The 25,865-nt window shown below is 39.9% G+C and overlaps 2 protein-coding genes across 2 annotated transcripts; one reads left to right on the top strand and one right to left on the bottom strand.

Annotated features, from left to right (window-relative positions):
• Window positions 1-387: 387 nt before the first annotated feature.
• LOC122220660 (butyrophilin subfamily 1 member A1-like) lies at window positions 388-11,734 on the bottom strand. Its single transcript, XM_042940372.1, has 9 exons — window positions 11,656-11,734; window positions 10,754-11,101; window positions 6,936-7,217; window positions 6,650-6,817; window positions 3,752-3,772; window positions 3,631-3,657; window positions 2,783-2,809; window positions 2,310-2,336; window positions 388-1,089 (listed from the first exon to the last, which is right to left on the bottom strand). Exons 1-9 carry the CDS (start codon window positions 11,732-11,734, stop codon window positions 449-451), a joined length of 1,620 nt encoding a protein of 539 aa, XP_042796306.1. The 3' UTR covers window positions 388-448.
• A 22-nt stretch (window positions 11,735-11,756) lies between these two features.
• On the top strand, window positions 11,757-25,628 carry LOC122220659 (butyrophilin-like protein 1). The gene is made up of 10 exons (XM_042940371.1): window positions 11,757-11,815; window positions 18,236-18,419; window positions 18,972-19,053; window positions 20,017-20,367; window positions 20,969-21,250; window positions 21,390-21,619; window positions 22,304-22,325; window positions 22,509-22,535; window positions 24,317-24,343; window positions 25,040-25,628. The coding sequence occupies exons 1-10, from the start codon at window positions 11,757-11,759 to the stop codon at window positions 25,552-25,554; spliced, it is 1,779 nt and encodes a 592-aa protein (XP_042796305.1). The 3' UTR covers window positions 25,555-25,628.
• Window positions 25,629-25,865: the final 237 nt, after the last annotated feature.

Below are 25,865 nucleotides of genomic sequence, written 5' to 3'. Positions count from 1 at the left end.
TGCTGCTGCTCAAAAAAGACACTGAATTTCCCCAAAACCAATGCGAGAGGAAACTCCCCCAGACATTTTGTAGTTGTCCCATTTCTCTTTCTGCCTCTCTTTTTGAAAGGGGTTGATAATGTACCTAGTGAAGCTGACCTACTCTCCACACAGGGACAGCTTTCTTGTTTTTTCTTTTAATGTTTATTTATTTTTGAGAGAGAGAACAGTGTGTAAGTGGGGGAAGGGCAGAGAGAGGGAGACACAGAATCTGAAACAGGCTCCAGGCTCTGAGCTGTCTGCATAGAGCCCAGCGTGGGGCTTGAACTCAAGAACTGTGAGATCATGACCTGAGCCGAAGTCAGACACTTAACTGGCTGAGCCACCCAGGCGCCCAGGGCAGCTTTCTTTGAGAATATACTTATAAGAAGCCTGAGCAGAGACAGCAGAAGTGCTGACATTTCACCTCTTATGGAGGTAATAGAGGATTAGCCTCTTGGGCAACACCCATATCACGACTCTTTAGATGAGTCTTTGGAGAAGACTCAGGGTAATTTTCAGTGTCATCTGAAGCTGAGCAGATGGTCACATATGTGCCAGCACCCTGAAGGCTTAAATAAGGATGGAGGGTCCCATAGAAGGTGATTCCAGTAAAGGAATAGATGTGGGATCCATCAACCATGTTGTAAAAGGACACATCCTTATCCTCCAAGTCCAGGAAAACTCCTATCCTTTGAGGATGCTGTCTCAGTGACAGAGACTCTGGGCGGGAGATGAGAACTCCTTTGTTATATGCTATCACCCAGAAATTCTTCTCTGGACTTTCTACAAACCACCCATTTCTCTCCGCTGTATCTGAGCAAACACCCACAGCCCATCTAGGTTCAAGTCCAACTTCTGTGCCTATATTGACTTCTATCTCCCAGTAATGTCTCCCTGTGGTAAAGTAATTCTGGCCCAGAACACTGAAAATGGTTTCAGATTCCCCTTGTCCTTGGCGTACTGAAGCATCACAATTCTGAGGAGCATTTCCCATTAAAGAAACTTGTTTTCTATTCTCAGATAGGATGAGGTTGTGATGAGCTGTGTCTGGATCCAGAGTAACAGCAACTGCAAATGTGGGGGGTGGGGGGGGGGAATAGGTCATTCCACAGTGGAAAGTGGTTGTCCTTAGGAAAGATGCTGTCACTTTATGCTTGCTCTGAGTAATTAGGCCCTGTCATATTCCAGTCACAGTGTATCTACTTTCATTTAAGCTTCTTTGGTATCATTTTCATTTGGAATCATTTATTATGTAATAATTAAGTCACCCACTTCTCATGCACTCTTATTAGATTTCTAATGGCTGAAATCTTAGGCTCTGTAGTCAGAAAGATCTGAATTTTGATAATCACTCTGTCTTTAGTAAGTGTGATCTTGAAATTACTTTGTTTCTCTCAGCTTCACTTTACCCTCATAATCATGGACACAATTATGACACCTCAGCATAGGACTGTTGTGAGAAATAAACAAGATAATGTGTAGAGAACTCAGAACTAGGTCTTGCCCATGATGAACACTTGGTAAATTTTTTAGCTTCCAATATTTATAGTAACACTAATACCAGTAGTAATAGCAGACTCCAGTACTGATACCAGCAATAATTAACCTGTTCTTCTGAAATCAAACATCGTCAATAGTCAGAATTTTTCTCATAAGAATTTGTATGTGGGAATACTAGAATGTGCTTTAATTTGGGGAAGATTGAATTAAATAGGAAACATTTGTGGATGCAGGGATATTCAGAGTAAAGCAACATGTACTAGAAACTGATAATCAACTCATAATTCTGGAAAGACTCTAAGATAGTTTTCCACTTACACTGAGATACAATGAGCTAGTCCCTGTCTCAGGCTGATGTAATAGACTTCCTTCTTACTGAACTGCTCTTGCAGTGTTATTCACACAAATAAATCCACCGTATCACTAAGTCCCAGACTGAGAAGTCAATTCCTCAGGGAAATTCCTTTAATCCACCATATTTTTCTCATGGAAATCTTGTTCTTTCATAACCTTCATTACAACTTGTACATGTACTTTTCCATGAAATCAGAGATCAGATGTCCTTTATTTATTTGACCCTGAATAAACAGTTCTATAAATTAATTGTAAATGAATGAATGATATCAGAAAAGTAAGAAATCTGTTCACATTTCAGCATGAGATTGAGACTGAACTGAAAGCCATGAAATGAAAAAACAACCAGGTTTTATTGAGAGTTTATATAAATGTAAGAGTTTCTAATTTGTGATAGAAGAGATTGTGCGGGTCAAAATAATAAGGCCACTCACCTGCTTCAAACTGTTCTTTTCTCCAGTCTAAAATGAAAAAAAAAAACAACTCATATAAGAAAATACATCAAGAACATGTCTTCTCACCTGGGTGACTCAGTTGGCAAAGCGTGGGACTTTGGCTCAGTTCATGATCTCACAGCTCGTGAGTTCGAGCCCCGCGTCAGGCTCCGTGCTGACAGCTCAGAGCCTGGAGCCTGCTTCCAATTCTGTGTTTCTCTCTTGCTCTGCCTCTCCCCTGCTTATGCTCTCTCTCTCTCTCTTTCTCTCTCTCAAGAACAAATAAAACATTAAAAATTTTTTGAAAAAAAAAAGAACATGTCTTCTCAACTAGGAGAGAGAATCCCCTGTATTTTTTTGAAGTCCCACATTCAAAGTCAATTTTCCAGAATATAGCATGTCTTTGAAAAATGCCCTAGAATTGCCTCATGAAATCCCGGGGTGCCTGAAGTCCCAAGACATCTGTTACTCACCAGCATATAACTTTGCTTTTCTCCAGTCTGAAATAAAACAAAGGAATTAGATTCTCTCATCCTTAGGACCTTCACTCCAGACTATTAAATTGTTACAACCACATGAGATATGAAGATTTATAATAGTGCTATATTTCTGTATTAATCACCTCAATGACAGCTCTGGGGTATTTGTCTCCTTCAGTCTCCTGTTCTATTTCTCACATTTTCCACATTCCACCAACATATCTGTGATAGAATAGGAGGTTCTGATTCTTTTGGGAGAAGGATAAGATAAACTTGAATTGTGAGAGTGTATTGTAAAGTCTAAAACTTCATGTGCTGCCTTGACATCTTTGGACCTCACAGGGCTCTAAACGCCATAAGCTCCCCTTCTCTCACCAGATATGCCTCCAATCAGCAGGAAAATCTCCACATTCAACTAATTTCCCTACCAGTCAAGCCAGCTGAACCCCACCTGGTCCTCAACCTAATGCCTTTCACCTTCCTATCAACCTGAAAAGTTACTCAGACAAGCCAATCATATACTTCCAAGGAGACTAGTAGAATTTCATCTTATTATTACTAAAAAGCCTGCTTCCCTCAGCCCTTGCTGGTTCACTCTGTTCCCAAGTGAAAACCCATGTGGTCTGCATGACTTGTGGTGTCCTCCTCCCCCAGGATAGGAGTATACGTGATTAATAAACTGCTGTCAAGCTCATATGTCCAGTGTTGGATGTCATGTGTCTAACCATCTTATCCTAATTAGGGTGGAGGATCCCTTCCTCACTAGCAAGGTGAATAGGGTATGATAAGAACAGAGGGACAGATGAGATGACTGGTCCAACCACAACACTGATATAACTTACCTTGTTGATATAATTGCTTTCTTCTCCCTGAAAAGGAATAACAACCTGTGAGGTGCAAAGTACCAGCATGGAGTAAGGACTCTATTTCTTGTACTAGAGCAAAGAAAAATGGAAAACTTACCAAGCTCTTTCTCAAGTGATTCTAAAAAGGAAAGAAAATAACAAAACATTTTATGGAAAAAAAGTCCAGACTACATTTCCTAAGCTCAGGTCCTGAACACTACTTCCATATACCTAGATCAAGAAATTCACCTTAATTGAGAATTACTGTGACCATTTTTTTTTCTAACTCCATGTTTATAGCAGTGAGTTTTCTGTCTCCATTGGAGAGAAGATCCTAAGCTCCATGTCTTACTGGAGGTCTTGGGACTCTAACTAAGTACACTCCTATCTCTATGTTCCTATAGATGCCATTTATATATACAGCCAACAGGGGAAGATGGCGGTGTAGGAGGACGCTGGGCTCACCGCGTCCTGCTGATCACTTAGATTCCACCTACACCTGCCTAAATCACCCAGAAAACCACCAGAAGACTAGCAGAACGGAGTCTCTGGAGCCAAGCACAGGCGAGAGGCCCACGGAAGAAGGTAGGAAGGGCAGCGAGGCGGTGCGTGCTCCACGGACTGGCGGGAGGGAGCCGGGGCAGAGGGGCGGCCCGCCGGCCAAGCAGAGTCTGGCTTGCAAAAGCGGAGGGGCCGGACGGAGTATGTTCTGACAGCAAGCAGGACTTAACATCTGGAAGGTTATAAGCTAACAGCTCTGCTTGGAGAACGGGAGGTCTGGAAGACAACAGGAGGGAGAGTTGTTGAGCCCCGGACAACAGAGCTCAGCTTGGCGGGGAACAACGGCGCTCACCAGCACCATCTCCCTCACCCATCTCCCAGCCAAAATCCCAAAGGGAACCAGTTCCTGCCAGGGAACTTGCTTGCACCACCCAACGCTGTGCTTCTGCAGATCCATCCCTCCAGCGGTGGGTCTGACTCCCTCCCGGTGCCACAGGGCCCCTCCTGAAGTGGATCTCAGAAGGAAAAGAGAGCTGAGCCTGCCCCTCCCACCCCTGTGCACCTTGCCGATCCACCCCAGCTAATATGCCAGATCCCCAGCACCACAAGCCTGGCAGTGTCCAAGTAGCCCAGATGGGCCATGCCACCCCACAGTGAATCCCGCCCCTAGGAGAGGGGAAGAGAAGGTACACACCAGTCTGACTGTGGCCCCAGCAGTGGGCTGGGGGCAGACATGAGGTCTGACTGCAGCCCTGCCCACCAACGCAAGGTATTCAAGACAGCACAGGGGAAGTGCCCCGCAGTTCCGCACCACTCCAGGGACTATCCAAAATGACGAAACGGAAGAATTCCCCTCAAAAAAACGTCCAGGAAATAACAACAGCTAACGAACTAATCAAAAACAATTTAAACAATATAACAGAAAGTGAATTTAGAATAATAGTCATAAAATTAATCACTGGGCTTGAAAACAGTATAAAGGACAGCAGAGAATCTATTGCTATAGAGATCAAGGGACTAAGGAACAGTCAGGAGGAGCTAAAAAATGCTATAAACGAGCTGCAAAATAAAATGGAAACGACCACGGCTCGGATTGAAGAGGCAGAGGAGAGAATAGGTGAACTAGAAGATAAAATTATGGAAACAGAAGAAGCTGAGAAACAGAGAGATAAAAAAATCCAGGAGTATGAGGGCAAAATTAGAGAACTAAGTGATGCACTAAAGAGAAATAATCTACACATAATTGGTATTCCAGAGGAGGAAGAGAGAGGGAAAGGTGCTGAAGGTGTACTTGAAGAAATCATAGCTGAGAACTTCCCTGATCTGGGAAGGAAAAAGGCTTTGAAATCCAAGAGGCACAGAGAACTCCCTTCAGACGTAACTTGAATCGATCTTCTGCACGACATATCATAGTGAAACTGGCAAAATACAAGGATAAAGAGAAAATTCTGAAAGCAGCTAGGGATAAACACGCTCTAACATATAAAAGGAGACCTATAAGACTCGTGACCAATCTCTCTACTGAAACTTGGCAGGCCAGAAAGGAATGGCAGGAGATCTTCAATGTGATGAACAGAAAAAATAAGCGGCCGAGAATCCTTTATCCAGCAAGTCTGTCATTTAGAATAGAAGGAGAGATAAAGGTCTTCCCAAACAAACAAAAACTGAAGGAATTCCTCACCACTAAACCAGCCCTACAAGAGATCCTAAGGGGGATCCTGTGAGACAAAGTACCAGAGACATCGCTACAAGCATGAAACCTACAGACATCAAAATGACTCTAAACCCATATCTTTCTATAATAACACTGAATGTAAATGGACTAAATGCACCAACCAAAAGACATAGGGTATCAGAATGGATTAAAAAACAAGACCCATCTATTTGCTGTCTACAAGAGACTCATTTTAGACCTGAGGACACCTTCAGATTGAAAGTGAGGGGATGGAGAACTATTTATCATGCCACTGGAAGTCAAAAGAAAGCTGGAGTAGCCATACTTCTATCAGACAAACTAGACTTTAAATTAAAGGCTGTAACAAGAGATGAAGAAGGGCATTATATAATAATCACAGGGTCTGTCCATCAGGAAGAGCTAACAATTATACATGTCTATGCACCGAATACTGGAGCCCCCAAATATATAAAACAATTACTCACAAACACAAGCAACCTTATTGATAAGAATGTGGTAATTGCAGGGGACTTTACCATCCACTTACAGAAATGGATAGATCATCTAGACACACGGTCAATAAAGAAACAAGGGCCCTGAATGATACATGGGATCAGATGGACTTGACAGATATATTTAGAACTCTGCATCCCAAAGCAACAGAATAGCCTTTCTTCTCGAGTGCACATGGAACATTCTCCAAGATAGATCACATACTGGGTCACAAAACAGCCCTTCATAAGCATACAAGAATTGAGATCATACCATGCATACTTTTATATATACAGCCAACAAATCCATAAATTCACAGATCCCACCAAGTCTGATTCACAGTTTTACCTTTGTCTTTACTTTCTTTCTCTTTTTCTGCCTGGGCTTCCTGTGTTCTCTTCTTCTCCTGTCGTTCTTTCCAGGCCAAAAACACAACAGCACCCAGGAATATCCCAAGTATGATAAACGTCACAGCAAATGCCGTCATCCAAGGAGAGGTCCTAGGGAAGAAGGATTCTGATACAGAGGTCCCAAAGACTTGATTAAAAACATACACCAAGCAATCCTACTCCATCCTAGTTCTTAAATGTCCCCTCCTTACCCTTATCCTGTCCCCCAAATGAGCAACACTGACCTGGGATAGAAATGGTTTCCACCTGCTCTTGTCCAAAGAAGGGGTTCTTCATGGAGCAGGACACTTCTCTTTTTGAACTGTCTCTTACAATGAGGGATGCCTCTATTTGAAATAACCCATCGTCATCCTGGGTCTCAACCTCAGAAAGAGATGGTATCTTCTCTCCCATTGCATCTTTCCATTGCACCTCAGGCTGGGGAAACCACCTCTTGCCTGTGCATGTCAGTCTTATTCCTGTACCTTCTGGACCTACCATGAAAACATGAGGACCAGAACCCAGACCTGGAGAGGAGAAAGTCATTCATTTGAGACATGGACACTTTTGGCCCAGAAGTCCCTAATTTATACAGTAACACCAGTGTGGGGATATGGACAAAGCACCATCATTCTTGGGGGGAGGAGAGGGTTTGTTTTCTTCTCTTATTAAATAAACGGGTAATTGTAGTAAAATCTCAAGAGATTTGAAGCTGACACTAGGTCTTCATACTGATGCCTATCACACTTTCTCTACCCAGGCATATCTGCAATTGGCCATAGAAGGAAAAAAGCAGAGCAAATTTTACCAATGTTAATTTCTTTCAGGAACACACCAATATATCTATATCTATCCATTCCACTTACTGAAGTCTCTAGAACCACTACCTTTCTGTGATTAAACTGAGTCTTGTAGTCACTTCCTTAAACAATCTCATTTTGTAATGTTTTCCAAATTTTCTTTCTTCCTCTGAGTACAGAATAACAAAAAGATGAAGATAGCCAGGTGAAATGATTCCATGAAGGAGTCAATATGTTTTTCACTTTTACACTCTCATTTATTTATTTTCCCTCCACAACCTCTCCTTTTTAACTTTTCACAGGTTGGGTCTACTAATGAATCCAGCACCCATATTAAAACATTACACTACTAGAATGCTAGAAGAATCCACTGTCTCTGAGAATAATAGCTATCCTGGCTTCTAAGGCTATATATTATTTTGTACTTTTTAAACTTATCTCCTGACATGGTTCTTCTTAGTTCTGGCTCAGTCCTACTCCAATTCCTCAGATGTAGGAAATATATTATAAACCTCAGAGACATTGTCTTTTTTGGCTAAAAATTATAATGAAACTATTAATTTTTACTGTCAGATACTGACTTGCCTGGGAAGGACACACTTGTAAAAAATAGAAAGCAACCTGAAAGAAAATCTTCAGAATTACTTGAGGGAGGTGCCAACTCTCTTGAACAAAGGAAATGAATAGAAGTGAGTAAAACGGTTCATGAGCACAACAGATTCTTAACTATAGAGAATAAACTGATGGTTATGAGAGAGGAAGTGGGGTGGATGGGTGAAAAAGATGAAGGAGATTAAAGAGTATACTTATCATGATGAGCACTGAGTAATGTATAGAGTTGTTGAATCACTATATTGTACACCTGAAACTAATATTACATTGTATGTTAACTACCTGGAATTTAAATAAAAACTTTAAAAAAATAAATTAAGCAAGTTTATGTGAATGAAAAAAAGAAAAAAAGAAAAATAATATTCAATGTCATCAAAAGTATAGATAAATACTGTTAAGAATAAAAATTGGAACAATTATTAGACTGTCAGGGTGACATTGTGGTTATCCTGAAACTGGAATTATTAAAGTATAGGATAAAAAAGTTATAAGTTATAGGGGCGCCTGGGTGGCTCAGTCGGCTAAGCGTCTGACTTCAGGTTGTGTCATGATCTCATGGTTTGTGAATTCAAGCCCCGCGTCGGGCTCCGTGCTGACAGCTGAGCCTGGAGCCTGCTTTGGATTCTGTGTCTCCTTCTCTCTCTGCCCCTCCCCCACTCATGCTGTCTCTCAAAAATAAATAAACATTAAAAAAATTATGTTATAAAGTTAATTGTTTGAGAAGTTTATATTATATCAATTTATATTGCCGCATATTTTCATGCAAATATATGTATTTTGTGATTTTTGCAATAATATAAAATTGAAAATTGTCAATGTTCATTAAAAAGTAAATATTAACATAAATTATGGAATTTCTATATAATGAAAATACGTTTAGACATTAAAAAGCATAATTTTTTATAATCTGTCTCATATATTGTAAAGGAGAAAAAGGCAAGTTATAGAAAAAATATATCATGAAATATTGTAAATAATATTACTGTGTGTATATGGAGCAGAAAATTACTTGACACTTTAATGTGTTAACTGTGCTAAATTAACTTACTTAAATTTTCCTCTAAACTTTCCCCTCTCCTGATTCCAACTGTAATATTTCAGCTTCAGGAATATTTTTTTTGGCTTAAAGCATAACTGAATGGAGAAGACGACTCTCTTGCTGTATTGCTGAGTGTACAAATTAGTGAAAGTAATTGTGCAGTATGGGTGGAAAGAAGAATGTTGATGAGCTAGTGTCCATACGGGGAACAGAAGGAAGCTTTGGTAGATTGAATGGGAGGTTTCTCAAAACCTAACAAAGAGACAGAGATCTTCAGGGCTTCTAGAAGGGTAGCATCAAAAGTTTTTAATAATATCCGTAACTTAATCTTTGCAGTTAATGGAAGAGGTTAACAAAGTCTGGGATGATGATCATCCTAGCACTAACCAGTGAGGACCCAAGACTGGAGCTGAATCCTGAATGCTTTGAGCTGCATAGGACCTTTGCACAATGATTACTCAAGAGAAAGAGGGGCAGGAAGCCCCAGTAAGAATTAAGACAAAGCTTCACACTAGCCCGATTGGCTGGGGGCTCAAAGATTCAATTTTGTATTTAAACAAGTTACAATAAACATTTTAAAGGTTAGTTTATGAACAGAGATTAAGGTCTGCTACATAAATATATTATATTAATTATATAATATATAACATATATTATAATATATAATATATAATAAAATAATATCATATATTGTTATATTATATATAATATATACTATATTATTGTACTATTATTTTATTATATATAATTATATATTACTATATATAGTAATATATAATATATATATATTATATATTATATATAGTATATATATTGGTATTGATAACAATCTGGTATTGATAGTTACTTTGGAGAAGAAAAAGGAATATTGAAAGGACAGAAGGATTATCAACTTATATTTTCTATATTTTTTGAATTGTTGGAGTTTGATACAATGAGTTATAATTTTATTGTAATTAAAAATAAAAAAGCACCAATGGTGCCAAAATTGACAGTGGCCAATTCAACGTCCTATGGACCAAGGCTCAGTCATTCCAGCTTTTCACACTGGTCTCTCTCTTCAGGGCCTTTTTATTTCCCAAAAGCTACGCAGTTGATGGTTTTCTCTACTTCTGCTTCACTTAGTCACTGAGCGTCAGTTATTTTCTGGCCTCAATCCTCTGGTGACAACTTTTGTTCTCTGCAATACCTGTCCACCCTGCCCAACCCCCATAGTCACTTCCTCCAAACAGTGCATTCAAGACTCAACCACTGACATTCCCAGCTGAGCCTCTACCCAACACAGCAGCCAACTAGGACTCTGGTCTCTGATGGTAATTTTAGGGAATCATGGTGTCTTCCTTCAAAATGTGTGAGGAGAGACATATCAGAGAAATAAATGATCTATTTTTTATGGCAGATACTTATGGAAGTCATTGAATATTAAAGTACAGCACAATAAATGTATAAATAGATTAAGAGAATTTCGGATTAAACCCAGTGTGAAGGACGTTGACCAGCTCCGAGAATATGTACCTTTTTGTCTCTGTTCTGTTCACCATCCTCCCCAGAAATCAAATGCAGAGCACTTACATTCCCTTAGAACGATCTGTGTTCTCAGATAATTACTCACCGATCACCTTCAGCTCCAAAGTGGCTTCTTGAAATTCACTGCCTTTTTTAAAAAAACACTTGTATATTCCACTGTCTGAGATCCGGAGACTGTAGATTCTCACAGATACTCTTCCCTCAGTGATGTAATCTTTCACCAACTCCGCTCTCCCTTTGAAATCTACCAGCTGTTCTCCCACCTGCTCCATTCCATCCTGATATACATACACAGCCTCTGAGAATTCAGAACGGAACCACCGCAGCTCCATATTCTCTGCACTCATGGCCGGGGACACGTGACAGGGCAGCACTGTGTCCATGCCCAGCATGGCTACAATTGGCTCTGAGGGGCTGATAACCAAGAATGAATCTGTGGAATAGAGCCATAGTGAAAAGAATATCAATGACCTGTCTGGACATTTTGGAATACAGCATCATTATTGGCCCAGTAGAAGCCCGTAGACATTGTCATTCATACACTAGTTTCTGTAGCAAACATTCAGACTGAAGATGGTGGTGCACAAGACAAAGAGTATCTCTACCCAATCAATAGGGTAATCTCTTATTGAACAAATAATTTTTTAATTGCAATGGTGAGAAATTCTATGAAGAAGTAGGGAAGAGTGTTGGGAAATCATGAAACCAGGGTTTTTAATTAGGTCTTGGGCTCAGAAAAATGTGTTCTTCATGAAGCAGAGACCTGAATGAATTAGAAGGCATTAGTGAAATAATTCCAGCTGGTCTTTCTCTCTAAACTAATCATATAATGGCTTATTTGCCCTCATGTATGGGCAGATAAATCATTATATCAAAATGAAGGATTTGTAATTAACCCAGGCATATAGTGATAGGGTAATTTACTCCTTCTGTTCAGAGAATAAAAGAATCCAAGAATATAAAGTATAAAATATAAAATATTCTTACCTGAGCCCCACATGGACACCTGGAGAAGTAGGAGAGAGAAGAAGTCTCTTAGCAGAGACAAGTCCAAGAAACCCACCATCTTTCCCAGAGCAGACAACAGTATGACACAGAGTAAGGTCCTGAAAGTAGCTAGGGTAAAGACAAAAATGGGATCGATAAGGTAAAAAAAAAAAAAAAAAAAAAAAAAAAAAGTCGTAGTTAAGACAATTTGCAGTGATTCTAAGAAATGGCCTCCAGAAGCTCTCAAACAACTGTAGTGTGTCTCTCAGAGAACATCAGAGAAGCCTTTAACACTCCCAAAAAAAAGAACTTTTGTTTCCCTTTTCAAGGAAACAGTCTGTTTTAAAGTTTATTTATTTACTTTGAGAGAGAGAGCAGGGGGAGGAGCAGAGAGAGAAAATCCCAAGCAGGCTCCATGCTGAGCCCCGACACGGGGTTGATCCCACAAACGATGAGACCATGACCTGAGCCGAAATCAAGAGTTGGATGCTTAACCAACTGAGCCACCCAGTGAACAGTCCCTCCAAGTGAACAGTCTTCATCTCAACAGCCAAGTTCTGCAATGACAAATCTGTCCACAATCTCTCTAAATTCTTCTCTAACTCAATATTTTTTCCAATGGACAAAGAGACAGAAGGGAGGCAATGAGCAACCACAGAAAGAGATGGCTTTAGTACAAACATTAATTTGGCTTCAACAAATTCTACTTCCCCTCACCGCCCACCCCCCACCACATTCCTATCTGATGGAGGAGCACATATAACTTGGTTTGTCCTCTGTCAGCCCTTAGGATCCTTGCCCAAATGCTCTCACTTCCCTCTCTCTTGCCCATCACCCACAAAAATGCAACACTCACATCTTTTACATTCTTCTTACAGAAGTGAAGACATTCTGAAACTTCTCAGACTCAGGCCACAGGCACCATGGATAAATACTCTCATCCATTCCTTCCAGTTACCTGCTCTTGGCTGCCAACAGGTATCTCCAAGATGCCAAGAGGATATCAGACTTTGCAAAACATGGGGTCTAGGAGGAAGCCTGGGGTGGTTTTTTAAGGGGGTTGAGACAACTGGAAGAAAGACGGCCCCTACATAGGAATCTCTCAGCAGTATACTTCTCTTTGACGATACTGACACACTCAAAACCGAAAGTAAAATAAGATAAGGAAAGAAAACTTTGACCTGTCATGTATAGTAAATCTATCTAATGATTACTTGCTTATAAAATATAGACAGGATCAAAAGCAAGTCATTTCTTTCTTTCTGAGAAGTATATTGTCTAGGTTAATAGCATAGATATTAGAACTTGACTACCTGAGTTAAGATCCTGGTGAGGCTATTTACAATTTATGATTTTAAGCAAGTTATACAACCTATCTGTGCCTCAGTTTCCTCATGTGACAATGGGTTGGATAATAGTATGTACCCTATTTTGGGTGAGGAGTACACAAGTGTATGTAAAGCACTTAGAAGAGTGTCAATAACTTATAGATTATGTGTAAGTTGTTAGCAATTTTTATTTTAATGTCTTGCTCATTCACCACAAATGTCTGCCATTCTGATGAGAATTTTGGACTCCCTCATTTCATTAGGCAGGGAACTGAGAAGACATGGGCACATTCATACTCTCTAACTCATCTCCCAGAGAGAAATTTTCTCCACTAACATCCAGATTTTATCCATCTCAACAAGGATAAAAGAAAAACAGTATTAAAATTTCCCAAATGATCCTCCTAGATTTTCATCTTCATTCAATGCTATAAATAATGGGAGAGGTAAGGATGAGATTACCGTCCCCTGTCTACATAAATCATTTTTGTTTTGAAGATCCTTTAAGGTCTATGAATTCTAGAATAATTGTTTCTTGCTTAGAATGACAGAAATTCTGAGTTAGAGACTAAAATTTTTTTTTAAAACTCTAATTTAGACTTTTGAAACTCTGTGTCTAAGATTAAATATCTATAAATGGTTTATAAGAGACATAGAGAACAAGAAATAAATACAAACCAGACACATTCTAATACAGTTGTAGATATGGCGCTAGTAATTTTTTAAAAAATAACATTCAGAGAAATTCAAAGAAACAAAATTGTCCTTTCAAATAGATACATTTAGTAACAACACAGACTTTTGAATGGTGCTAATAGCATACAGTTGAATTAAAAAATGCAAAATCAGAAGCTCCTGGGTGGCTCAGTTGGTTAAGCATCCGACTTTGGCTCAGGTCATGATCCCACAGCTTGTGATTTCGAGCCCACATCAGGCTCTGTGCTGACAGCTTGGAGCCTAGAGCCTGCTTCAGATTCTGTGTCTCCCTCTCTCTCTCTGCGCCTCCCCCACTCATGCTCTGTCTCTCTCTCTCTCTCTCTCAAAAATAAATAAACATTAAAAAAATTAAAAAACGCAAAATCAGTTGGGAACTCAAAAAGGAATTTTAGTTATAATTTAGTCAGAAATTAACAGAACTATTATAGAAACATATAAATGAAGTTATAGAAGTTATGTTATATAAACTATGCTATATCAAACCTTTATGACTTTGTGAGATCCAACAATTTCTCTTAATTTTTGATTAATATAAATCCACTGCAGACAATTAACATGGATTAGTAGAAATGACCCAGTGTGACACTGATCTAACTCCTTCCTCCACTGTGCTGGGAGTTCCAGATCTTTTCCAGCTGTTCTTATATAAACAAATACCAAAATATCTGCTTATTTCAAGCATTCTTTTTGAAACTTTCTTAAGTATGTAATCTCAATAGGGATTTGGATTTACATTTTCTAAACAGTCAGGGATTCGACATGAATGTGAATGATACTTGAATTTAAGTTTATGAAATAAGTCACTACCACAGAAAAGCCACACAGTTTCTCTTGGAGGCAACTGCTCTTTTGGGAGAGGCTACCAGAAAAACAAAAACACAAAGTCAGCATGTGGCTCTTCCATTCCTAGGTAGCTAACTTCAGTAGACAACATCTACCAAATCTCCTATCTTTCCACCTTACTCCAACCCAAGTGGAGTAAACAGAGCATGAGATGTATCTCCAAACCTCCCTGCTTCAAGCCCCTGTGGTCAAAACCTCCAACTCTTCACTCTTTACATAAGAGAAGCTTTGTGAGGGGGAAAGTTCTGATTCCTTATTTGTCCAGAAATGTCTTTTGCCCTTACATTTAGATGTTCATTTTGTCACTTAGATAATTCTAGTTTCTACTCAGGGATGTAAAGACTACTTTGAATTGTTTTCTAGCAAATAATTTAACATTCAACATGGCAGATGTATGATGGAATCTGATTCTTCTCTTGTACATGAGGGATTTTTTTGGACTTTGGAAGCTTTGAGATTCTTTTTTATTTGTTTGGGATTCTAAAACTTTTTAAAAATTCATGCATAAGTGACATCTTTTTTCCCTCCAATAATCTAACTCTTTATGAAGTACTCTTTCTTCTGATTCTGGGCCCTAATCTGCTTCCCAGTTTGGAAAACCTATTAGATGAATGTTGAAGTTCTGGATCTAATGCACTTAATTTAACTTATGTTTCTTAGATTTTATCTCTTTGATTTAAAATATCAGATTCTGGAAGAATCCAGTAACCGTTTTTCTAGCCCAATACATTTTTTTTAAGTTTTAATTTAAATTACAGTTAGTTAATATACAGTGTAAGTTTCAGGTGTACCGTTTAGTGATGCAACATTCCATGTTACACCAAGTGCTCTCGCCCAATATTTTGACCTTCAGCAGTGTCTACTCCCATATCTGAGCCTTTCCCTTGGTTTCTACTTTAAGCCAGTTTTTCACTCCCAGGAATGTTGACTGTTTCTTCAGTCCTGCGTTTCCTACAGATGAATCCTTCCTATTGTACTTCACATTTGTATTTTTAAAAATCTTTATATGCATATTATTCTTCACTTTTTTATGTGAGAGAAATTTGAAAATTCAAGATAAGCAAAAATAACAGATAGAAACACCCATATTTGAGAGTCTCTTATGGTTTGGCTCTCTCCCTAACTCTTTTTTTCCTTCCCCTCCCCCATGGTCTTCTGTTAAGTTTCTCAGGATCCACATAAGAGTGAAATGTATGGTATCTGTCTTTCTCTGTATGACTTATTTCACTTAGCATAACACTCTCCAGTTCCATCCACCTTGCTACAAAAGGCCATATTTCATTCTTTCTCATTGCCAAGTAGTATCCCATTGTGTATGTAAACCACAATTTCTTTATCCATGATGGGAGGGTGGGGAGGATGAATGATGGGCATAGAGGAAGGCACCTGTTGATATGAGCACTGGGTGTTGTATGGAAACCAATTTGACAACAAATTTCATATTAAAAAAAAAACACCCATTTTTGGGGCACCTGGATGGCTCAGTAAGTTAAGCGGCCAACTTCGGCTCAGGTCATGATCTCACAGTTTGTGGGTTTAAGCCCTGCATGGGACTCAAGCTCAGAGCTTGGAAACTGCTTCAAATTCTATGTCTCCCTCTCTCTCTCTCTCTCCCCCTCCCCTGTTCACACTCTGTCTCCCTCTGTCTCTCAAAAATGAATAAACATTTAAATATATATATAAAAAAGAAACACCCATATTTGTATCACTCAAAAATAAATACCACAGGATACCTTTTTTTGTGATTTCAATGTCTATCCTTTCATATTTATTGAGCAAATAAGACCATACCGTTCACACTGTCTTAAAACTGCTTTTCGAAATGAATAATATCTTGTAGTGCTCACTTACCCTCCCTCCTCACCTTTCCCCTTAAAAACATTAACACTGCTATAGACATGATGTAATTCCCTTAAAATATTCTCCACAGATTGACTTTCCTCAAACAATTCTCTATTATTGGGAAAAATGTCTTAATATATATATATGAATTTTTCACATTTATTTTCTAGCTTTGTTGGAAATGTATATTGATCTATTTACATTTGGGAACAGAATACACACACAAGCATATTCAGAAATCTCAAAGTAAACAAGAGGTAAGTAGTATCTTTAACCCTCACTTTTTTTCTTTCAGTGTTCTCTTCTCATTCCCAAATACTTCAGACTTAACGTATTAGGTGGATGTCAGAGCTCAGTGCTCAGTGGGGAGGGCTGCCCTACGTGATGGGAGAGGGCTTGAGTGGATGAGTAGGGAGTGAGAGAGGTGGGAAAGCAACCCTGAAAATAACTGTAGAAAAATATATTGTAGGGGCACCTAGTGGCTCAGTCAGTTGAGCATCTGACTTCGGCTCAGGTCATGATCTCATGAGTTCAAGCCCAGCATCAGGCTTTGTGCTGACAGCTCAGAGCCTGGAGCTTGCTTCAGATTCTATGTCTCCCTCTCTCTCTGACCCTCCCCTGCTCACACTCTTGTCTCTCGCTCTCAAAAATAAATAAACATTTTTAAAAAAATTTTTTAAAAAGAACATATTGTACTATAATCAAACAATGCCATATTATGCAGCAATAAAAAAAATTTTAAATGTACTGATACACATGGTTGAATCTCCAAAAAAAAAACATTTTGTTTATCCAAAGAAGCCAAACGCTAAAGCAGACATGCTGTATGATTTTTTTTTTATTGTTTTTGAAGTTTTAGGAAAGGCAATATTAAGCTATCATGATTCATATCAAAATACTGTTTGTTTTTCCTGGAATGAATTGGCTGACAGTAAAGATGAGGGAAATTTTCAGGAGACAAACATGTTCCATATTTTGAGGGAAATGGTAGTTCTATGAGTGTAAGCATTTGTAAGACTTCATTGGCATGTACATTTCAAATCCATACATTCCATTGCATGCAAATTATATCTCCATAAATTTTATTTTTAAAGAGTCAAATGTACCTCACTGTCTCTAGAGAATATTTATTTAGAATCTTGGTATCCCTTTCACCAGACTGCTAGTGGCTTACATACTAATATTTACGCAATTGCTATTTGTGTCCCTAATTATCTGTCAACTTTGTGTGATATGAAAAAACATGACTTGGACTTGGAAAGAATGTGAAATGGAAAGAAACGCCTTTTGAGCACATTCTATGTCTGGGACTGTACAATTGTGTTATTATTTCCATGTTACTTTAGGGAGCCCTAAAGTTTTTGGATATACAGCCCTAAGTTCCTCAGAGTACAGAGCCCTCCATTTCCGACCTCTTGTTTTCCCCTGCACAGCGCAGCATGTGGCTTCCAGTGTCATTTGGGGTGTGATAGGAGGAAGCCTGTATCTGTGGTTCTTGTTCTCTTAATCAGTTAACTTTGTGAGTTAAACATTGGGATGACCAACATCCCTGAATATCACACAGGAAAGGGATTCTCCCTCCCTGAATAATGTGATTTCAGCCCTTTGCAGGTAGGAAGACGTGAGCATTTTTGACCAAAGCACACCTTAGACTTCCTATCATTTTATATCTTAGCCCAGTCCAAAGTCCCCTAGGATTAATTCTATTACCTCTACTTTTCAAAGTAACAGGAAGAGCTGCAGACAGGCTGTGATTTCCTCATTCGACTCCTTCTAGGAGAGGCATTCACCTGTCAGCGCCTCTTGGCAGCTCCATTTGCCCCCTTTCCTAAGTACATTTTCCAATCCAGGGATGGGTTAGAAACTTGCTGCTCCCAGAACCTACAGCCACACCTTTGGATGCTGACCACAAGAACAACCAGGTACCAATTGTCTCTGGAGCTGGGCCTTGTAGTTGCACTGAGGAGATCAGGAGTTTCCAGGAAGCCCCTGGCTCAATCTGGATGTGAGAAAGAAATGTGTGGTGATGTGGAGGTGAGTTTGTGGGAAATATGGATCCCAAAAACAAAAGGGCTTGAGCTCCAGGTCACGTGGAGAGAAAACTCCTTTCTCTTTCTGGAGTTAAGCCACAAACAAATAAATAAATGTATGAATGAATCAGTGAATAAATGCAAGAAGGAGGAAGTTAGATCGGCTAATAGGAGTGGACTAATTTTGTGTCTGCTTTCATTTCTCAAAATGAACTCAGGGTTTTCAATTTCAAGAGAGCTTTGGTGAGAGGATGAGTCCATAGATAAACAAGAGAACCCCCAGGGCACAAGAGAATGGTTTATAGTTTCTCTGCTGGAGAAACAGTTGGTTTTCAGAAAGAAGAGAGGGAAGGAAAACCCATTGGGGAGGGGTTGGAATTGGTAGTGGTCTGTCAGGAATAACAGCCAAAAAACTATGTATGAAAGTAAATCTTTGAACAGGGGATTTTTTTTCCCTAAAAGCCTTCTTCCTGCTAACTTACTCACCAGCTTCTCCTACAGAGTACTTCTTCCTTGTCAGAGTGAATATTTTGTGCTTTTACTTTCTGTTCTGAAGAAGATGGTGGGCTCTCCTGGCTATTATGCTGGCTTCCTCCTTCCTGTCCTCCTTCTCCAGGTGTCTACATGGTACTCAACAGGTCAGTGTTCTCCCTCAGGCTTTTTATTTATTGGCTTGTTTTCAATGGCTCTTCTCAGATGATGAAAATACTTGGTCATTCATCAGTCGCCAGTGTATCTCTTCTCAAAGGCAGTCAATATTGGGGGAAAACCGTGACTGTGTTCACACTAACAGAATGCTGGAAAGTTCTGGCCAAGAATGGGAGTGATCTTTGTATCAACACCCCTTATTACTTTGGGTAGACCTTAAAAAACTCATAGCTATGTTTATCTAAATCTTTATTGAGTATGGGTGATTTTAGCCTGCTTAATTTTGATGTAATTATCAGTTAAAAACATACTTTATAATGTTCACACTGCCAAGAAAACACAAGTCTGAGCATAAAGAATTTGGACTCAGGATCTCTGGGCTCTATCTGGTTATGACGCTTGACAAAAATTTTTTTTTCTGGGACTTGAGTCCTTCCATAAATACGAAGGTCCCTCAGGAAGTTTTCAGACTCCAGGTTTATAGACAAACCAGGCATGAGTTTACAATAATGATATTTTTTTTGTTAACATCTCTAATTTGATGTCAGTTAGGCAGGGAGTATTAAAATGTTTCATTTCTATACATGTTGATTCAGCAATTCTACAAGAATTTATCATAAAGAAAAGGTCTTCCTTGTGTATACGTATATATGTATTAAATGGGAGAACCTGGGAGGCTCAATGAGTTAAGCTACTGACTCTTGATTTCTTCTCTGGTCATGATCTCACAGTGTGGAAATGGAGCCCCAAGTCAGGCTCCATGTTGAATGTGAAGCCTGCTTGGGATTCTTTCTCTCCCTCTCTCTCTGCCCTCCTGCTTGTATGTGCACATGTGTGCATGGGCACACGTGCTCTCTCTCAAAAAAAAAAAAAATCTTAAAAAAAAGAAAAATGCAGTTGGGGCTTTTGTCTCCCCCTCACTCATTCCCCCAATCTGTCTGATTTTCATGCAGTGTCCGGGTTTTCTGTAAAGGGACCGGTTGAGCCAATCGTGGTTCTGCTAGGGGCAGATGCCACTCTGCCTTGCCAGCTGTTGCCTGAGCAGAGTGCAACCCACATGCACATCCGGTGGCACCGAGCCCAACTCTCCCCTGCTGTGCTTGTGTACCAGAATGGACAGGAACAAAGTGGGGAGCAAATGCTGGAATACCGTGGCAGGACAGAGTTGGTGAGGGACTCCATCAGCAAAGGGGGTGTGGCTCTGCTGATCCAACATGTCCGTGCTTCTGATCATGGCCAGTACTGGTGTCATTTTAAAGATGGTCACAGTTCCCAAGAAGCCGTTGTGGAGCTGCATGTTATAGGTACGTCAACTTGGCACAGAAGTGTGCATCATGGTGTAAAGCAAAGAGAAAAATGAGGACATTTGGATTCCTAACGTGGCATTTCTTATGATCTTCCATATATTGATATTGATATGCTAATTTACCTTGCAGGATATCAGTTTCCTAAACTATACAGAGAGGATATGACTACATACTCTATTCACTTTTAAACACCAAAAAGGGCAGTATTTTTAGGGTTGTTTTGGTATCCTAAAAGACTCCAGAAAATAAACTAATATTAATTCAGATCGGTACTGACACGCTCAGACATTAGTAGAATTTTATACATTCAGTAGGAAAAGACAATTTATAGAATTAAACTCCTTCTATAGCTTTAATTATACCTGTTTTTTCCTATCCGTGAAATGACCCCAAAGCTTTCTTGTCCAAACATAGTGCAAAGGCATCAAGTTGATTTCAAAACTGAATCACAGTTTGGCCTAACACTCACTACGAGAGGTTTCTTGACCTCTGAGCTTCAGTTTGCTCATCAGTCTAGTGAGGGCACTTTGGCCTTCAGCCTTAGGGGCTTCTAAACCCCAAGGACCACAGGCCTTAAGAACATGCCTTCTCTCCTCAGGGTTGGGCTCTGTGCCTCGTGTTCACATGATGGGGCCCGAGGATGGTGGGATACGAGTACTGTGCTCTGCAGAAGGCTGGTTCCCAAAACCCAGGGTACAGTGGAGTGACATGATGGGTGTGAAGCTACAGTCTCTCACTGAGTCTCACACCCAAGATGAAGATGGGCTCTTCCATGTGGAAGCATCTCTTGTGGTCACAGACAGCTCTCTGGGCAATGTGACCTGTTCCATCCAGAATCCCCTCTCTGGTCAGGAGAAAGTGTCAGCCATCTTCCTCCCAGGTGAGTGAGGCACAAACCCCAAGGCAGAGTTGAGGTGTGAGGAGGAGAGGGAGGGGGGAAACAGAGTTGAGGGAGCCTTGGAGAAAGGGCAGGATAGCCTCTAGGCTAGTCTCACTGTGTCTTCACATGCCTGTGTCAGAGCCCTTCTTCCCCAGGATGTCTCCATGGAAGGCAGCCCTGGTTGGGACAGTCCCTGTGCTGGTACTCCTCCTCACTGGGATCAGCTACATTGGCTGGAGAGAACACGAAGCCAAAGAAAGAGAAGTAAAGAAAAGGAAGAAAGAATCTCAGGAAAGAGATCAGATGGAGAATGAAAAGGAATTGGCACTTAAGGCGAAAGGTAAATTGGAACAGCAGGACAAATCAGATGTTCATGGAACAGCTGGGGGTATAGGTTGTATAATGTACATGGGAAAATAAAAGGTTGCCAAGGGACCCCAGGGAAAATACAGGGTACCAAGAATTCCATAAAGCTGGGAATCCTATGGAAAGGAGAAAACCATGTGGGAAGCTTGGAGATTTGTGGGCAGTGATCATCAGGCCTCTAAGGTGGGGCTCCTCAAACCACACCATGCCCTTCATGCATCTGTACCCAACCTATGCTGCTGTTTGTCCTTCTGGAAATGTCTTCCCCCATCTTATCCTCCTATTCTTCCTTCAAGAATAAGCTTCTGAAGAACCTAAAAATTCCTACCTTCTCATGAAGCATAGGCCCTCCTTCCTCAGTGACCCCATGACATTTCCCATGTAACTTTTCTTAGCACTTGTCATTTTTAGATTGTCATTTCCTAGCACTTGTCAAGATTAGATTGCTAATCCTTCTCACCTACTTAACTATGGACCCTTAAGGGAAGGCCACATGGAATTGATTCAGCTACTCCATGAACTCAAGAGCAGCGAAAACCCAGTTTGATGGATTTTTTATCTCTTCTTTCAGAGAACCTCAAGGAAGAACTTAGTGAGTCTTGCTTCTTCTCATGCCCTGTATAGAATTTGCTCCCCTGTCGACATCTGTTCTGGGTCTCTCACTGAATGTCATTTCTTTCAGAACAGCGAAAGGCACTATACGATGAAGGTAAGCAACTGGGTTTCCCACACCACTCAATGTTTTGATGTCCAACACTTTCTAAGCTCCCTCTCCTCAGAGGGAAAGACTGAAAGATTTAATAGCGATTGGTGGAAAAAAATAAGGGGGAAGGAGAAGAATGTGAGGCTCCGGATATCTTGGCTTGCCTTAACTGGATTTGTTCTGTTTTAGTTTGGAAGAAGGCCCTGCTGTATCCTGGTAAGTAACTCTCTGACTTAGATCTTTCCATGAGACTCTCATATTCTGAGTATAATAAGCGGAGACATAAACACACACAAGCACACATCCCCTTGCAAGTTGTGAAGATTTATTTGGTACCAATCTATAGTATTTTGTATTTGGGAGCTCAAATGTTCAATTATTTTTCAGAGCTAAAGAGAAATAACTGTTGACTGGTAAATTCCACATGACTAGAGTAGGACTTGACATAAATTGTTAACCTATCCACAATGGAGAAGGAAGAGAAAGAATTCAGAGCGATTTTGATGAGATTTAAGAAGAATAAAGAATAGCCTATATTATATCAGCACTCCTATACTGTGAATAAAGCTCAAAAGAGAAGATAATGTTACATTTCACATTTGGAGAAAAAGATATTATGATTTTATTTATTTTACTATAAATAAGGAAAGTAAAGTTCAGTACACAAGAACAAGGTTTAAGCTTGAAAACAATCTCTCAAAATATTTTAATATTATTTGTAAAAATATGTTTATCTGGTAGTAGAGGGAACTGGCTATTTTATATCTTCTAATACCTGTGCCCATGTACTGTATGTGTTTAAGACAGTGTATGTGCATATGTAATACAGAGTTAGACCTCAAAAGCATACTAGGTCATTCCTTAAACATACAGTTGTGCAATTTTTATATGCCAGATATTGTGTTAGATGTTGGTGCATAGCCATGATCTCTGACCATTTAGAACTTGAATGGTCTTAAACTTGGGGTGGGAGGGGTGAGTAAGCTAACAACCAGGCAAATGCACACAGTCTGGTAAATGCTTTGGTAAGAGAGGATCAAGAAGCCCCTCCCAAAGGCTAAAGTCAGGTAAGCAGTTTCTGTTAAGAGCTTTCTTTCCGGAGCTGCTTTAACATGTTCCATGATTCTACAAGAGAGAGCAAAGTATAGTATAGTAAGGATGAGGATATGTGGGTTTTAGTTCCAAATATATCAGTTAATTACAGCTGAGGAATTCAGTCATTTTTGCTTTCTTTACCTCAGCCTCCTTATTTCTAAGATGAAGAGATTGGAAAACATGATCACAGATGTCCTTCTTGACTCACATATTCATTGATTCTGTATATAGAGTACTACCCTTCTTAGAAGAGGGCTGGTCAGTGAGAGGCCATCAAGAATTATGGATAAGTTCTTATCTGCCTATTGCCCCAAGACACTAAGAGAATATCCAATCTTTAAATAAAATCATAAATCTTATCATAAGAGAAGTGGCCCCAGGCAGAAGCAGATGTAGTTCTATCCCCCATGAGAAATCTGTCTCTGGAGAAAAATATTAAAAATCTGATTACAAGTGTCCAAATAAAAGAGCTTAGTTTAAAAACCTTGGTCATAAATTTAACTCTACTCTGAAGTGGTCATAGGCTGGGAAAACCCTAAAACAACAAAACAAAACAAAACAAAACAAAATATACAATAACATTTTATAACTTTCATCCTCAGTGAGGAGTGCCACAAAAGTCTTAGGTGCCTAGGACACTAGACCCTGCTCCAAGTGTTCTCCAGACTTATTTCTGCAGCATCAGCTCAATTGAGGGGATTGTTTCTAATCTGAGACAGCAGGCAGGAAGTACATCCTTTGTCTTGTAGTTTCTGGACACTGCCGTTGTTCAAGGGGCTCAGCGGAGGACGGAAAGAGAGCTGAGAAGAGACAGCAATGATCCAGGAGAGGAAGTGTGTACCTCATCTTCATTCTGTGGGTATGCTTCCATCACAGTCTCAATTTGTATTGCTCTTTTACAGACTGGAGGAAGGAACAGTTCCAGCCTGGTGAGTGGCTCTTTGTTTACTTTTCTCACTCCTTTCCAACCTACCTGAGGATACCTTATTTTTCCCTCCTAACATTACCTCCTAGTTGAAAAGACAGAAGTACGATTATTCTGGTAAAGAGAAGCAAGAACATGAAGATCATTAACTGTTGGCCTGAACTGAAAGTTGCTGCTGGGATTAGCTACTCTGGTTGCATTTCTGCTTTCATATAATGGCCACGCTTTCTCATCTCTGTGTGTGGATGTGTGTGTGGTGGGGGTTCCACTTGGTTCTGAACAGAAATTGTAGCCCCTGTTGGGGAGATCCCCAACTGAGTAGCAAGTGCTCAAAATGGTGAGAGTAACTCAACCCTTCTTTTTAAAGAGGTCAGCTGACATGGAGTCTGTTACTAATTGAAGAACATGGTTCTAATTTGTAAAGAACATGGAAAAACACTATTCTCAAGTAAACACTACAAGTCTCAGCTCATTCTGGCACTCTGCCAAGACATTGATATTATAACATGGGTAATATAAGAAGAGATAAGTAAATTGCACCCAAGGTGAGAGCACTCCACAGCTCTACCTCCCCCAGTACACACACATTCAGGGGATAGGTGTTCTTTCACTACTTGATCCTGGTTTTCCAAGGTTTTGCTTGCACAACTTTCTGAAATATATAATGTTGGCCCTTCCCTTCCCTTTTCTTTACCCTCAGCCACTGTGACTGTAAATCAGGAAATCTTTCATCAGAATAATTCTGACCCAGAGAGAAAAGAGAACTTCAAAGAGGAAACACACGATCTATCTCTCAGGGATAAGCAAGGAGACTGCAACCTTATCACGCTGAATCAGCAAGACTTCACCTCAGGAAAACATTACTGGGAAGTGGATGTTAAGGACGCTGATGAGTGGACTCTAGGCATTTATGAGAATCCCACAGACAGCAGGGAGTTATCCAAAGATCTAAAAAACAAGAAATTCAGAGTCTTAGAGAAGAAAGGATGTGAATACAGGGCTCTCACCTATTACCTCCAAAACATTTCTCTGCAAGAGTGTCTCTTGATAAAAAAGTGTCCACAAAAGATTGTGACTTTTTTGGATTATGAGGATAATGACATTTCTTTCTATGACATGACTGAGGGTACCCACATCTTCTCCTTCACCCAGGCAAGTTTCTCTGGGTCACTCTATCCTTACTTCAACCTTAAATCCATGAAGCTCTCCTTATAGGTGTAACATTAAGTGACTTAGAGGAAGAACCCATACTGTGAGGATAATAGCCCATTCTCTGTAAACTCTAGATTGCTAGGGTGTTTTTTTTTTAAGTTTGTTTATTTATTTTGAGAGAGAGAGAGAGTGGGGGAGGGGGATAGAGGGAGGGAGAGAGAGAGAGAATTTCAAACAGGCTCCACACTGTCAATGCAGAGCCTGATGCAGGGCTTGACCTCACGAAGCATGTGAGTGCCAGAAGACCATGACCTGAGCCAAAGTTAGATGCTTAATCGACTGAGCCACCCAGATTACAGTTCTGATGGGTGACC

Source organism: Panthera leo, chromosome B2, assembly GCF_018350215.1.
Source record: "Panthera leo isolate Ple1 chromosome B2, P.leo_Ple1_pat1.1, whole genome shotgun sequence".
In the NCBI taxonomy this organism is placed as follows: Eukaryota; Metazoa; Chordata; class Mammalia; order Carnivora; family Felidae; genus Panthera; species Panthera leo.
The sequence above is the reverse complement of the archived record's forward strand: the minus strand, read 5'-3'. Positions and strand labels throughout refer to the sequence as shown.